Source organism: Felis catus, chromosome C1 (genome assembly GCF_018350175.1).
Source record: "Felis catus isolate Fca126 chromosome C1, F.catus_Fca126_mat1.0, whole genome shotgun sequence".
In the NCBI taxonomy this organism is placed as follows: domain Eukaryota; kingdom Metazoa; phylum Chordata; class Mammalia; order Carnivora; family Felidae; genus Felis; species Felis catus.
Genome location: NC_058375.1, coordinates 40,415,607 through 40,431,655, shown reverse-complemented (window position 1 = coordinate 40,431,655; position 16,049 = coordinate 40,415,607). Strand labels below are relative to the sequence as shown.

The following is a 16,049-nucleotide window of genomic DNA, read 5'->3' as shown; positions in this document are numbered from 1 at the left end:
ACATGTTTAATTTAAACTGTGGGAGGCACATTAATTTTACCAGGGCAACAGATGAGCCTCAAGCACCAGCATTCTTTACTTGAAGTGAGAAATTGAGTTCCAAGAGTAAATAAAAACAAGATTGAAGGTTTAAATCCTCTGCTAGGCTTTTTGAACTTATATACTCATTAAATGTTTATTGGAGTGGTGGGATTACAAAGGATTTGGGGAGCTTCATCAACTGGTATATAGTTAATCACTAAGTAAAACACTACATTTGATAAAGTGTTTCTCACGATGCCACATTCAATCCATCTTAATGAAAACTGCTCAAACTGATTTCATTTGAGAGTACTTGATGAAGAGAGTGCCCATGGTTCTTTCTGCCTTTTTCATGAGAAATTTAAAACACCATCCAAAGCAGAGCTCCAACTTTAGTAAAATAGGTATTGTAAGTTCTTGTGTTTAAGTATGTTGTGACTGAGACAGACTTCTGGCAACAGGTTCATCAGTTTTATGACCTCCTCCTATGCCCTTAACTGTTAGAGATGTTCATGCACTTGAGGGCCATAAATATTTATCACATGCCTACTAAGGACCTGGACTATAGAGCTTTCCTGCCCTTGAGATGCTCGCAGTTTAATGGGGAGGATAATATAAACATCCATATAGTATAATATGCTATAGAAGCAAAGAGGAGAGGTATTTCATCTACCTTAGACAGTTTAGGGAGATTTCTTGAGGTACATCTGACCTGAATCTTATAAGATAAGCAATACTTAGCCAAATAACAAAATTCTAAACAGAATAACAGGTCAAAAGCAAAGGCAAGAAGATTAAAATTAGAGAATTACAACCAAAAAATTAAGACCAGGAGAAAAAAATGCAAGACAGTTGGATTACAGGGCATGAGGCTGGGAAGATCAGCAGGGGCCATGGCATGGAAGGGGCTGTGATTCCTTGTTATTACCTGGCATTTAAAAGATATTTATTGAATAAAGCTTATATTATCTTTAGATAAGTGAGAGCCAATGGTTAATCACCTTAATTAAGGTTGCAGAAGAGTTACCACTGGCCACACCACAATTTCCTAGGAGTTTTTTTCTTTTTTTTAATATTTATCTTTTTTTTTAATTTTTACAAAGCCTTCACAAAAGCTGTCGTATCAAGAATTGTAATAGCAGCATCAGTTGTGTGTCAGCTGCTTAAGATTTTTTTTTTCTATTTAATGAAGATTTTTTTAATACGAAATTTATTGTCAAATTGGTTTCCCTATAACACCCAGTGCTCATCCCAACAAGTGCCCTCCTCAATACCCATCACCCACCCTCCCCTCCCTCCCACCCCCCATCAACCCTCAGTTTGTTCTCAGTTTTTAAGGGTCTCTTATGTTTTGCCTCCCTCCCTCTCTAACCTTTGTTTTTTCTTCCCCTCCCTATTAGTCTTCTATTAAGTTTCTCAGGATCCACGTAAGAGTGAAAACATATGGTATCTGTCTTTCTCTGTATGACTTAGTTCATTTAGCATAACACTCTCCAGTTCCATCCACGTTGCTACAAAAGGCCACTTTCAACAATACCCAAATTATGGAAAGAGCCTAAATGTCCATCAACTGATGAATGGAGAAACTGTGGTTTATATACACAATGTTTATCTTTTTTTGAGAGAGAGAGAGAGACAGACAGAGCGCAAGCAGGGAAGGGGCAGAGAGAGAGGGAGACACAGAATCCGAAGCAGGCTCCAGGCTCTGAGCTGTCAGCACAGAGCACAACAAAGGGCTCGAACTCTTGAACCAGGAGATCATACCCTGATCCAAAATCAAGAGTCAGATGCTTAACTGACTGAGCCACCCAGGCGCCTCTCCCTAGGAGTTTCCTAAAGATGGTTCTTTTTCTCCTTATTGCCTCCCTACCTCTTATTCCTGCTACCTCTGAATTCTGTACAAAAAAAAAGTGCCCTAGAGAGTGATTAAACATTTGTAATAACTAAAAACCAACAGCAATAAAAATCTCAGCGCCACGGTTTATCTCCCACATGAAGGGTTGTTCATTTCCTAGCATCCCCTTGGGAGACTGGGCTTTGATATCAGTAATCCTGTTACACCTCCTTAGATCTTGACTTCAGACCCAGTGCTGTTTCCAAATATTACACATAATTTAAAGAAACCAATGCTCAATTCTTAATTTCCCACTTAGTAATTCCGTGACCCTAAACAAGTAATCAGCTTGTTTCTTATCTGGGGAAGAAAAGCAAAAGGGAGATGATGATACAGTTTTTTTGAGGATTAAATAGGATGCTATCCTTAAATGCACCCAGCACTATGGCTAAAGTGGTGTGAAGCAATTTGGGACAAATTTGAAATGTTTGTAAAATAACAAAACTGATTTATTCATACAATTTATGAACTAATTCTAAGAATAATTCCAGAAAGGAATTTTGAGAACCCCTATATAAGTGTTTACAGCACTAAAATAACTGCTTTGCTTTAACAATGTTTGTTATCAGGATTTATTACTTTAAAAAAATCAGCCTATTTTAAAGTAATGCTGTTTCCACTTCATGTTTAAAAATGTAAATACCATCACTGATCAATATTTTTCAAGAAAAATAATTTCTTCACAAATCTGAAGCTACAGCCGTAGTTGGTGAGTTTCTATCCCTCCATTATCCAGAAAAAATAGGCAAACAAATTTATTTGTGGTTTAGAAAATATGCTCAGTCTCTTCATTTTGTCTTTGTTTTCTTTTCAATTTAAATTCCTTAAAGTCAGGCATTGTCTTTAGAGTAATTTTCTATGACAGCTATGACAGCATCCTGCACATGTGTGAGATAAGAACTATGATGCTAATATAACTTTGCTACGTATGTTTTCATTGTTGTAAAGAAAAAAAAGAAAGAAAATAATACAGGTACATTTAAAGTAGAAAACAAGTAACCACATAATTCCAAACCTGAAAATAATTACTATTAAATGTGTGGTTGTTGGTTTGTTTTTTTTTTTTTTTTTTTGAAAGAGAGACAGAACAAAAGCTGGGGAGAGGGGCAGAGGGAGAGGGAGAGAATCTTAAGCAGTCTCCACGCTTAGTGAGTAGCCTGAGTCAGGGCTTGATCCCACAACCCTGGGATCATGACCTGAGCTGAAACCAAGAGTCAGATGTTCAACCAATTCAGCCAACCTGGCACCCGTTAAATGTGATTTTTTTTAAATCTCCAAATATGTATATCAGAAAACATGTTGATATGTTTTACATAAATGAAAACATACTAAATACGCTGTTCTGTAATTAGATGTTTCCACTAAATATCTTCCATAATATAAGAAATACAGATTAAAACTACACTAATACATCATTTTCACATATCATAATAGCAAAATTTTTTCTGCATATATACCTAAGCATAGAGAAATAAGATAAATACAAGGATATTTATTACAGCATTGTTTATAATAGCAAATAATTCGAAATATCTTAAATTTCATTCATACAGTGGAATACTATGTGACCATTAAAAACAGTGAAGTCACTTTATATATATTGATGTGGAATGATGTTCAAGATACTTTGTAAAGGGGAAAAAGTGAGATGCATAACTGTATAGTATATCTCCTTTTGTGCTATAAAGATTATGTGTGTACATAGATAGACTATTAAAACACACACACATACACACCAACCCCCTACTATGACTTTAACCATCCTGGGTCTCAAATATATGTAATATGGCACACCTGGCATTTCAGATAGATGTACATTTCAGTACTACAAATCCCAGTAGGCTATCCTCTCTGGGTTAAATAGACTGGACTACAAGCTAATAGTGAAGGCTCTCCTGACCTTTGCATGAAGGCTAGACTAACAACCTCCATGTCTTCTTTTGTCTTCATGCCTACTTGGCCTTCTGAAAACAGGGTCCTCTCCTCTCTTCTCACTAAACAGGTGTACAAGATGGAGCTTTCTAAAGGACCAGTTAGGTCATTCACATTAGGCCAGTGTTAGTTACAGTCCCTTAAAGTATAATTCAGGGCCCACTGGAGTCTGTGAGAGTCTTTCTGATGGGCCACAAACTAATCCATAAATGGATATCTTTTCTTTAGATCAGTGTGGAGGCTGCTTGGGATTTTCTGTCACCCTCTCTGCCCCTCCCCCCACTCACACGTTCACTCTCTGGCTCTCTCTCTCTCTCTCACACACAAAATAAATCAAATTTAAAAAAAAGAATTACCATATGCTTAGCCTTAGCTTATTTTTATAATTTACATTGTTCTACTGTGAAATCTGCCAGATAGTACTTGACAGTAGTAAAAAGTTACTGAACATGTTTACTCACAAATCATTAGAATTCCTGTGATTTTTCAGCAAGAAAGCATTATCAATATACTTTAAAAAGTACTGTTAATTTATCTTTAATTCTTTATTGCTGTGGTTCCCCCACCCCCTGGAATGTGGAAATGATGTGATAGATAAGCTATGGGTTCTTCTTCTCAGTGGTCTAAAAGTGGGAAAAGAAGTATTTGTGTACCATTGCCTTTCAAACTGTGTACTTCACATTCACATTCGTATTATTCTGCCTGCTTAACAGACCACAGGTTAACTAGGGGTAGTGTTATTCCTCTCAGAAGAGAAGATGATAGGGGCGCCTGGGTGGCGCAGTCGGTTAAGCGTCCGACTTCAGCCAGGTCACGATCTCGCGGTCCGTGAGTTCGAGCCCCGCATCAGGCTCTGGGCTGATGGCTCAGAGCCTGGAGCCTGTTTCCGATTCTTTGTCTCCCTCTCTCTCTGCCCCTCCCCCGTTCATGTTCTGTCTCTCTCTGTTCCAAAAATAAATAAACGTTGAAAAAAAAATTAAAAAAAAAAAAAAAAAAGAAGAGAAGATGATTAAAATCCTGCCTGCACTTTTATGAGGCTGCTTTTCCAGTCGTTGGTACTGCTTCTAGGTGTTCACCTGGAAAACCAGTGAGATGAGATCTTTGCTCTGGCCTGCAACTGCCTACTTTTCTTGCCTCCATACTCCCTCTCACAACCTCCCGAAAGAACTCACCTGCCTCTCTACAGTTTGTGATAATAGCCAATCACTTGAGCTTCTAATTTCCTTATTTGTAAAAACTTTAGTCACATGGTGGCCTTCCTCAAAAATACTTTATGACTTGAATATTACACTCTGAACAATGAAAACTGATAAAGCTTTGTCCCAGTTAACGTTGGTCAGCTTTTTTATGAAGAGAGTTTGATTTTACTTTAGGCTTTTTTCTTGGTTTAACTGTGACTTTCATATGAGAATTCTCCCTGCATGAGGCTCAAATACATTTATGTTCTCAAGATTTCAGAGTGCTATCCCAACATCTGCTTCAGGAAGCGAGAGTAAAAAGATACCATCTTGGCATCACCTCACCTTCAATATCTGGCTGTTTCCTTTTGGAACCTCTCCAATTGGTTGCTGATTGTTGGTCCCCGAACTCAGCTTTGGGAACCAAAAATACAAAGTGTCATGACTTTTTCCACAAATCAATCTACACTGATTCTTCACTCTTTAAAAGTTATTAGCTTGGAGTTCTTTGAACATATCAGGCTATTAACATTACTGGGCCTTTTACCAAACTTTTCTCTTTGCTTTTTCTTCTTTTTATTCTTATTTTCCTTACTACCACCCAAATTTCAAATTTAGCTCAGGTATTCCCTTTATAACGAAGTAGCCAATCAAAGTTTATGCTTAAACCCTAGGACTGCCTCTGTTATAGGACTCATAGTACCACTCCCATCTAGACAGAGTGTTGAACTTCTGACCTCCAGAGCTATATGGCACCCAAAGCACAAAAAAGTGAAATAGCTTTCCCAAGGTCACATAACCGGGAGGTGACAAAGCAGGAATTTGAACCAAATGGCATGGCTTCATGCTGTCCGGCCTCTGTTCTCACCTGTACTTATCTTGAGTTTCAGTTGGATGCTGGGCTGGATCTACGAACATTCATATACAGGGATAGGATTATAGAAGTAGGCAGTGACTGGAACAATCCTAATTGGAGCCTAGATTTAAAGCAGTAAATAAAACAGCTACAAAGGACATTTTGAAGTTGTCGGGGAAATTTGAATATGGACACTATATACTCGATGAAATTGTAACAATATTAAATGTCTAGAGTGTGATAAAAATATGGTCATGTAAGGGAATGACCTGGTTTCTCAGGAGACAGACACTGAAGTATTTAGGGTGGATGTGTCAAGATGTGTGTAAATAGTATAGTTTACTAAACAGCAACTTTGAATGTTTCAGGGAAGGAAGCATACAATGAATGATAGAGCAAATATGGCAAAATGTTAATAATTGATAAATCTAAGTGAAGGATTAGTGTTTATTGTTGTGTCAGGTCTTTGTATCAATAAACCATTCCCAGACTTAAAACCAAAAAAAGTAACAGTGATGGTGATTCTTAATGGTGATGAAAATCATGATAGAAAAGAAGGAAACAAAGTCAGGTCCCAATATACATAAAGGAAATTATTTTATTTGTAATGTGTTTTAATTCTTACACTGAAAAATCTATGAACTACCATTTATAAAAATTATAGCAATTTTAAAATTACTAAATACACAGACTGGACTTTCTGGTACTCAAAAAGAAACTAGAAAACTTCCCTTTGAGTCCATCAGCAAATATTTTCTGAGTGTCTGCTCAATGCCTGGCTTATTTTGAAACATAGCCAGTTCCTTTCTTCCAGGTCTAATGTTCTATGGTTCTGTAATGCTAAGTGTCTAAATACAATAGTTCCTGTAACTCAAGGCCACATCACATTGGTTGCTGTCAGCCTGGCATTTTCCTAAGCATCAGCTCTTGGATTTTACTTTATTTTATTTTTTTAAACGTTTATTCATTTTTGAGAGACCGAGAGCAAGTGGAGGAGGAGCAGAGAGAGAGAGACACACACAGAATCTGAAACAGTCCCAGGCTCTGAGCTGTCAGCACAGAGCCTGATGTGGGGCTCTAACCCACAGACTGTGAGATCATGACCCGAGCTGAAGTTGGCCACTTAACTGACTGAGCCACCCAGGCACCCCAGCTCTTGGATTTTAATGTGAAGATTAGTGAGGCCCTGAAGGCAAGGACACAATTTAGCATATAAACACTATTGCTAGTAGGAGAAATAGAGGAGCTTCATAATCTTTAATACATTTTCTTAGCTATCATTTCTTTTGAAATTGCTTTCAAATCCTTTATTTTACTTGGATAATTCTGGAATCTTCATCTTAACAACTACATTTCATTCAGCACTTACTTTGGGCCAGATGTTGTGAATAGGTACTATACCCACTTTATCCACAGTCCTTGGAATAAACACCCATCTTGCTCCATGGTCACACAGATGGTAAGTGCAAAATTGGATTTAGCACAGAGCTTTTTTACCTTTACACTATGTTACCAAAACCTAGATCACAAAGAGGGAGTCTGAGGAGAGTGTAGCTGGTCTGCTTGCCTTTGTCGCCCAGACTTACACCCTCTGTGCCAAATTAGAAATACAAATAAAATGTAGTTTCTTTAATGTCCCATTCTTATCACTTATCTTATGGTACTGCAATTACATTTTTGCTTCCCTATACACTGACAACCCCCCCCACCCCCAACTCTTTGAAGACAAGGGAACTTTGTTTTATTCATCTTTATATTCTCAATGCCTAACACATAGGCACTCCGTAAATGTTATTGAACTGAATTATTAATGGACCAAAGGGAAAAATGGTTATAGTTATGGAAAACAAAACATTTTCTCATGCTTTTTCAATGTACTAGATGCCCTTTCTTCACAAAAGCAGTTTTCTGATATGCTGAACCCAGTTCTCACTGTTTGGACCTGTGTTTAATTGAGCTCAATAAAATAATCAGAAATCTGTGTCTGGGGCTTATTTAGCTGTGCCTGTAATTTAATCAAAGATTTATGTAGTCCATATTCAGTAGCATTTGCATATTATTAAGAGTTTTCTATTTTACTAAGTATTTCTGTCAAAATAGCAGAAGAAAAAATTTTTGTTGAAAGCATATTATGTTAGAAAGATCATTTTAAGATTATTCAGTTTCCCTTTTCAAAGCTACTATGGGCGTTCCACCCCCACCCCCCACCCCCAGCCTGAAGATTCTCTTCTGATTACTCTTTTTATCATCTCCTTTCTCACAGTTTAGAGCTTAAAGTGAGAATTTTTTTTTAAGTGTGTTTTCCTGGCATCTCATGTTTAACAGTGTCAGGGGTTTGTGTCCCTGGAACGAAAACTGTTTCTCCAGAGCCTTTTTTCTCTCAGCTTCCAGTGAAAAGAGGGGCGAGGCGAGCCAGTCGCTTACCACAAAGCAATGCCACCACAAAGGAAAGATTAAGGGTTTAGAGAGAGGTCAATGTGGGTTTTTCTCTAACTAAACACTTTCCTAAAGTTTCCTTGTGGAAAAATAATGAAGTCATCTCAGAGTTTTTAAAGAATTTTTATTTCTTTTTCACCGTCTGCATTCGCTTGTCTTCTCAGCATGGATGTTTAATCTTCCTAGGCTTTGTGAATTGGCCCAAATGAATAAGTAGTGAGCTGTCTCTCTAGGAGCTAGAGGCTTATTCTAAGGGCCTAATCACTGAGTAAACACATCTTTGCCCTCCCTCTCACAACTGCGATATAATAGTCGAGATTCTAGCACAGTAACCTGGATATTGCAGGGACCAATGCTTTGAAATGCAGAGTGGTTGATCCTCCAAAACAGACAGTGCCTGATCTTCGCCTGCCTCTTTCTTCTTTTTTAAATTAAATATTGCCAAAGAGATGCTGTTTTATTGCTTGATATTGTGCATTAGTGCCCTGGATTTCCAAGTTTAGTTTCAGTCAACACTGTCGGCTGCACTTATAGGGAACTCTGCATGTTGGGTTTCTTAGTAGCCTCTTCGGCACATGTGTGTTTGGTTTGGAAGAGCATTTAAATTAAATCAGTGAGATAGCAATGTAAATCGCTAATCTCTTTCTCAAAGTCTAAATGTTCCATTGCAGCATTCTTGAGAGAAATGGGCGTTTTAAAGATTTAGCCATTGCCATTGTTTGGTTAGAAATATGCTGATTTAAAAGTGGACAGCTCTCTTGTTCCCAGTGTCTCATTAAATGTAGTTGCTGAGATACGATCAAGCAGAATTAGAGGTTGACATCCCTCTGTCTATTCAGCTAGAGAGCTCCTAAGAAGAGGAGTTCTGAATTTGTTAGTGCTGCCAGGTTCATGTTCCTTTTCCTAAAGCAGATTTCTAGATTCTTTTGCTGAAAGTGGTTTGGCATTGCTGCTGCCATTTGGTATCTTTTTTTGCCAGCGGTTTGATAATCAGCATTCAAGTTTCTTTCATCAAACATGCTGAGACCCATGCTAGCTGTAGGGATGCAAAGACTGAAAGAGACCCAGTCCTCACCCTTGAGAGACTTTGTCTAGAGGGGAAACTGGTAAACAATGATAATACCAATGGGAAGAGATAGAGGCCCAGAAAAGGAAGCTGTTAGCTCTGCCTGAGGGAATCAGGGAAGGTTTCATAGAGGCATTTGCTTTGAGCCTTAAAGGATGAGTAGGAATTTACCAGATAAGTATCTCTCCCAACTGTGAATCTGATTACAAACTTCCTAGAAACCAGCTACTGTTACCTGCAGACACCAACACGGATGAAGAAACCCAGAGTCTGTCTTGTTGACCATTTTATCACCAAGGCTTCCTACTAGTCCTGACACAGTATTTCAACAAATGCTTGTTGAGTGAATGATTAAATGAGTTGACCCATGGAAACAGCTACTATTGGAGTAACTGAGCTACTTATACTCAGGAATTCTGTCCTTATTCCCATTACACGTTGTCTCTGAGGCCCAGGAAGCACTGATGTATGATCAGGGGCCAATCTGGCATCTTCATATTCTATGAGCACTCCAAGCCTTGACTATAGTGTGGTTGATTTTCCTGCTACTGCTGTAGTGCCAAAGAAAGAATACTAGGCTTAGAGTCCATCAATTTGGCTTCCAGTCCCAGATGTACTACTTACTTACTAGTTGTGGTAGAATTTAGGACAAGTCTTCTTTCTAAACCTCAGTTTTCTTATCTGCTAATAAACTTAAGAATACTATTTTACAGGTATATTCTGGGGATTAAAGTAGGTAAAGGGTGTGTAACTAATAGTGCCTCCTATTCATAGTAGATGCTTTTGGAATCTTAATCTACCTATGTACCTCTGGTTACCCTCATCTAGTACAAAATTTACCTTTGGAGGAAATATTTTAATACATTATTATTATTATTGTTATTATTATCATCATCATTTGGATTATTGAATAAGATAATTCCAAGCTTCAAATATCAATATCCTTTCATCAATATGAGCCTTACATTTCTCTGTAAATGTCCTCCCTTTTTTTGGAATTCCACACAGCAAGTTTTTCTTTTTTATCATCACATCCTTATTTAATATGAAGGGAGAAGACCCTAAGCTTCCTTAAAATTTTCCTTTGCCAGAATTTCACAGATTGGTTTGCATATTGTGTTTACCATAATTTTTTTTTCCATATCATGGCAAGTGACTGTTTTTAAACTCAGCTCTTCTACAGTGTAGCACCAAGAATTAGTCAATAACAATTTAGGCTCTTTAATCATCATCGCAGGGGGATGTTGTTAAAGCTGACATGTTGCAAATTATGTTGCTCAATTTCAGTTTTTAGTTTCAGTTATTTTATTAACTATCCATCTATGACAGAGGATGCTTTTAAGAGAACAAATGTCATTTCTTGATAGCAAGTTTTATCAAGCAAAGGGGAAAGAATAATTCACCATATGAGAAACCACAGCGGACATTTTCTGAAATATAGACTAGAGAGAATTCATGTGAACTACTTTCTACCATCTTTCCAGGGGCAATTAGATGTTACATGCTCTTACATAAAGACTTTAATATGAGAACACATTAAGGGCTTTGAAATTACTTGTGGAAGTAAAACATAACTTCATTTCAGACCTTTTCCCTTCAAGTAGAAGAGACTTCTCAGAGTTAAGATTAAAAACAAAAAAAATACGTAAGAGACTTTGGGAATCAGTCTTAATCCATATTTTTTCTCTGTACATAGTTGGATAGTTCAAAATTAATTTTCCTTTTATAAAGCATGTTTTAATATGAAGAATTGTAAATCCGTTTTATTTAAAGAAAATGCAATTCTATTGCATATTCTGCTACAGATAGGCTTGCACATGTTAACAGGGGTCTGTGACAGTCTATAAAACAATATAATCATCCTAGCCTCTTTAGAGTATAAGGAAGCAAAATTTATTCATATTAGTGAATGCTTTAGGAACTCTCAAGTGTCAGGTGCTCTTTTAGGTAGTAGCATTTAATTTTTGTCTTTGCTGTTTATATTGACAGATTATGCCTTTCCAAAATTCAAGAAATCTTATGTTAGTGAATATTTTAATTCATCTGTCTTTTCTCCTCTTTTCAGAGAAAGCTTCTTGCTATCTACCTCCACCATGATGAAAGTGTATTAACCAACGTGTTCTGCTCACAAATGCTTTGTGCTGAATCTATTGTCTCTTATCTGAGTCAAAACTTTATAACCTGGGCTTGGGATCTGACAAAGGACGCCAACAGAGCAAGGTAATACTGTTGTTACAAGTGGGGCTTCAATTTTTTAAAAAAGTTACTGTATTTGGTTTCTTATCATAAACATTTTCATCCTCAGCATTAAATTCTCTACCATTACATTTAATTAGATAAAAGGTATTTGTTGTAGCTAATGTATGCAGTTATTTACAATTGTGAAAATATACCTCAATTTATAAAAGGTTTCTAAATCCAAGAGTAACCTGAAAACCAAAACCAAAATACCAAATTGTTTTTCATCTTTTTGCAGTAAAACTGGTACAGTACATTTCCACCTACTGGATATTCTTAGGTTCTCATATGTTGTTGAATATTTAGAGAAAATCCATTTTTAATAATGTTCAGAAAAAGCAGAGCAAGTCTAACATAAAATCTTAGTAGTAAGTTTATTTTTTAATAATTCCAGTGAAGAAGGCAAGACATTCTGGGCTAGTCCATGGAGTTGGTAATAGCTTAACTCTAGCATATACTAATTGATGTAATCGCTTTATTGCACACATTCTTTTGCACACATCCATATTCTCAGTAGGAAAAAAAATCCCTTTCCTAGCTGTCAGGATAAATTTACTTAATTTGTTAATCATATTATCTATAAATGATGAATAATTCTTCATATTTTGCCTGTTTGAGTTTCCCATCTGAAATATATTTCATCATGTTTAATTACACATGTGGCCATAACAGTCAGTGATGCTACTTTGGGTGTGTTTAACACAATCATAATCACAGGGTATTGATTTATGAACAGGGAGATTAAGTTCATTTCAAGGCAAGCCTACTGTAGTTACCTAATTTAAATGATTATAGAACAATTAGAAATCATCTGATTTGTTTTTTTATTATTTTATTGCTCACTGAATTTTTGCTCATCATTTAGACTTTGTTTTATGTAATCTAAACCTGGAAAGAAGAATGATTCTTCCCTGAAATGTGAAGCAAAAGAATGTTGAAGCAATTTCTTCATCTAATACTTCATTTCTTTAAGCAAATGGTTAGGAAATTTCACAGGATGACTTCGTTCTGCATTGGAAATGTTCCCTGTTATACATAAATAAAGAACCTTTAGCACCTGTATTTGTTTAAATTAAATCAGGTTATTATTCACACTCAGTTAAAGGTGATGAAAAGCAGTGCCAAAAACAGATAAAAATGCAGCATCGAAGGTCTTTCATGAGGCAAAATACATAGACTGGAGACTTGGCTAAATCTTTTGCCATTCACTGGCAGTAAGGAATCTCCTCCTTTCCTTTTATCCACAACTTGATGGAGAAGGAAACACTATTTCTAAACCATCTGTAATGGCTAAGTTCAGCAGGCTACCTGCTGTTATTTTGTTCTATCCTCCATTTAATTCCTTAGTTCCTTTTATTTTACAATGACAAAAAATTGCAGTGTAGTTTCTTTTGAAAAACAGTGTTTGAGGGTTTTTTTTTTATGACTGGCAATCAACAGCCATGTAATTGCTTTGTTATGTTTTACCAAAGAAGTCTGTTAAGTAGCACAACTTTGATACACTAGTAATAAGAGTTTGCAGGTTACAGAGACACCTGTGGTGACCAAAGCGACAGAAGCTGCTTATTAGAAAGAGCCAGTACAGCTGTGTCCTATTAACTCCTTATGACACTTTTTTTAAAACACAAAATAAAGGCCTTGTTTAAGGCTTTAGAGCTATTTCTCAATGAATTGCAGGACCAACTGTGAGGTATGATAAGATATTTCAATCTACATTTTTAAAAATATGGCATCTCATTATTATTATTACATTCATGAAAGTGAAAAGAAGTGATATTAAAGACTGAAAATAGAAACATCTAGGAATTTGCTTTAGTAAATATTTATACAAACAAGAAACAGGGCCAATGGGGCAAAAGAGAATTAACCATTTCTGGAATTTAAGATACTTGGCATCCTTACTCAAAATCAAATTCTATCCATATTACAAATTAAAAAGTATTTTAAGTTAAGGTATTATATTTCTCTCTATAAAGCAACAGAATCATGTAGATGCTTTTCATGTACATTTCCACATTATTATTGTCAAGGCAAATGGAAAATACATATTTTACATACCCAGGATGAAATTTCATTGGAATGACATATTCCTAAAATGGAGTAAAAGTAGATTTCCCTTGATATATTGAACTGCAAAAATATTTTAATTAATTAGACTTATTTATTATCACAGAAAAAGATTAGCTTAGCAAAAATTTTCTTACCAGCCGTCATCTAAGTAAAATTGTCTAGTTGCATTTCCATCTCTATGATCTTACTTGTATTTTTAGTACCACATTTTGTCCAGAGGTGTTTGTCATAAACATTTATTGAAATATCCATTTGACACTATTAACACTGAATAACAAAACCTCAAAGTTTCACACTCAGTTCAGTAGACCACTGAACTAATATTTATTGATCAGTGAGCTGTATTTCAAAAGTTGCTCTGCCATCATTTGCATATTACCAGAAAGCTAAAATATGACAGATTAATATGTGAAAATGTAGAAGAGATTTCTACGCATCACAAACAAGATTGCTGTGATTTTCGTATGACAGATGTAAAAAGTGTGGAAATAAATTCCTGGTGGATGGCTTGTTTCATCCCATATCTGGCTTTCCTAGTTCAAACTGATCACACAAATTTTTTAAATCCTGAGCCTATATGCTATTTAGTCTGGGTGACTCCTTAGTAGTTTTCTGGGACTGCCCCCTGACGTGATAGCTGGGGACATTGGTGCCTAAGATGGGGTTGGACTTGCCAGGCAAATTTACTTTTGCTTAAGAAATAATGGGGCGCCTGGGTGGCTCAGTCCGTTAAGCATCTGACCTTGGCTCAGGTCATGATCTCGCAGTTTGTGAGTTCGAGCCCCATGTGGGGCTCTGTGCTGACAGCTCAAAGCCTGGAGCCTGCTTCAGATTCTGTTGCCCTCTTTCTCCCCTCCCCCCCCCCCATAAACAAACATTAAAAAGAAAAAGAAAAGAAATACTCTTCTAAGGGGCACCTGGCTGGCCTAGTCAGTAGAGCATGCGACTCTTGATCTCGGGGTTGTGAGTTCAAGCCCCATGTTGGGTATAGAGATTACTTAAAAAAAATTAAATCTTTAAAAAAAAAGTAATGGAAGAAATACTCTGCTAAACCTACAGAAACATTAGTCAGTTTACTGTGAATCTCTCATGTGTAGAAGAGAAGAATACTATACCAACTGAATGATTTGGTAAAGTTACCAGAATATGAATATCACTTGAGGTTATAAGTTAAATTTCTTAATTTCACTAACAAATTAGAATAAAAAAGAAACAGATATCTATAGAATGTCACTATTATACACCCCTGTGATGTTGATGATTTGGATTTCCCACCTCCAAAATGATTCTAATAACTTTCTTTCTAAGTTGAATACTTAATTTGACCAACCTATACCTGTATAAAATAGATTAGAATAATTTCTGGATTGATCTTGGAACGTTCCAAATATGAATTGAGACATCAGACTTTAGCAGTAATGGTAATATAACTATCTTCTCCCTCACTAGATTGTGATCTCCCAGAAAGTCTTATTCATTTTATTTGTCTCATTAAACAAGGCACATTTATTTATTTATTTATTTATTTATTTATTTATTTATTTATTTATTTATTTATTTTGAGAGAGGGAGATAGAGAGCAAGCATGAGAAGGAGCAGAGAGAGGAAGACAGAGAATACCAAGCAGGCTGCACACTGTCAATGCAAAGCCCAATGCGAGGCTCGAACTCCTGAACAGTGAGGTCATGACCTGAGCTGAAACCAGGAGTCAGTCATTTAACCAAGCAACCCAGATGCCCTGTAAACAAGGTACTTTAAATTTACAAAACTGTAGGAGAAAGAAATTCAGTAAGCATTTGGCCAATGAATGTATGCATCCATTTCTACCTAAGAATGTGCTTATAATTTCAGTATTATATATCTAAATGGAGGTTTCTTTCCTGGAAAACTCTGTACAGTCTTGGCTGTCATGTCTAGTTGCAATTCAGGGAGGGCCATTCTTTCTTAAAGCAGTAGGCAATAAGCCCTTGTTAGTCTTAAGAAGTCCTGGAGGGTATAATTTCCTAAATATCCATCTAAACAATAATCCTGAAAGAAAGAGTAGGATATACCTGTAACTGAAAGAGCTGAAGAAACGTTAACAGTAAATAGGGAGATCCCGCAGATCATTTCTGAAAGTAGCTAAAAGATATCTTAAGAAAGGTATATTTTCTTCATGTTTATTCATTGAGTAAACATTTACTGCATATTTAATAGGAACCAGGAATGGTACTTTGCACTGAGGATGAGAAGGTGAAAAAGATACAGTGTATAATGCTCAAAATTCCTACTCTTTAGTAGGAAGACAGAGAGCTAATATGTAGTATGAAGTATGCCCAAGGTGCTTTGGGAGTATAGATGAACTTCATAGAGAGGTAC

At 36.4% G+C, this 16,049-nt stretch overlaps 1 protein-coding gene across 3 annotated transcripts in view; it reads left to right on the top strand.

Moving 5' to 3' along the window:
• FAF1 (Fas associated factor 1) overlaps nt 1-16,049 on the top strand; it is a 520,342-nt gene that overhangs the window by 368,142 nt on the left and 136,151 nt on the right. For all 3 annotated transcript variants that reach the window (XM_023258678.2, XM_019836981.3, XM_019836980.3), the window contains one exon: nt 11,449-11,603. In XM_023258678.2, coding sequence (XP_023114446.1) covers nt 11,449-11,603 — 155 coding nt within the window. The remainder of the gene's footprint in view (nt 1-11,448; nt 11,604-16,049) is intronic.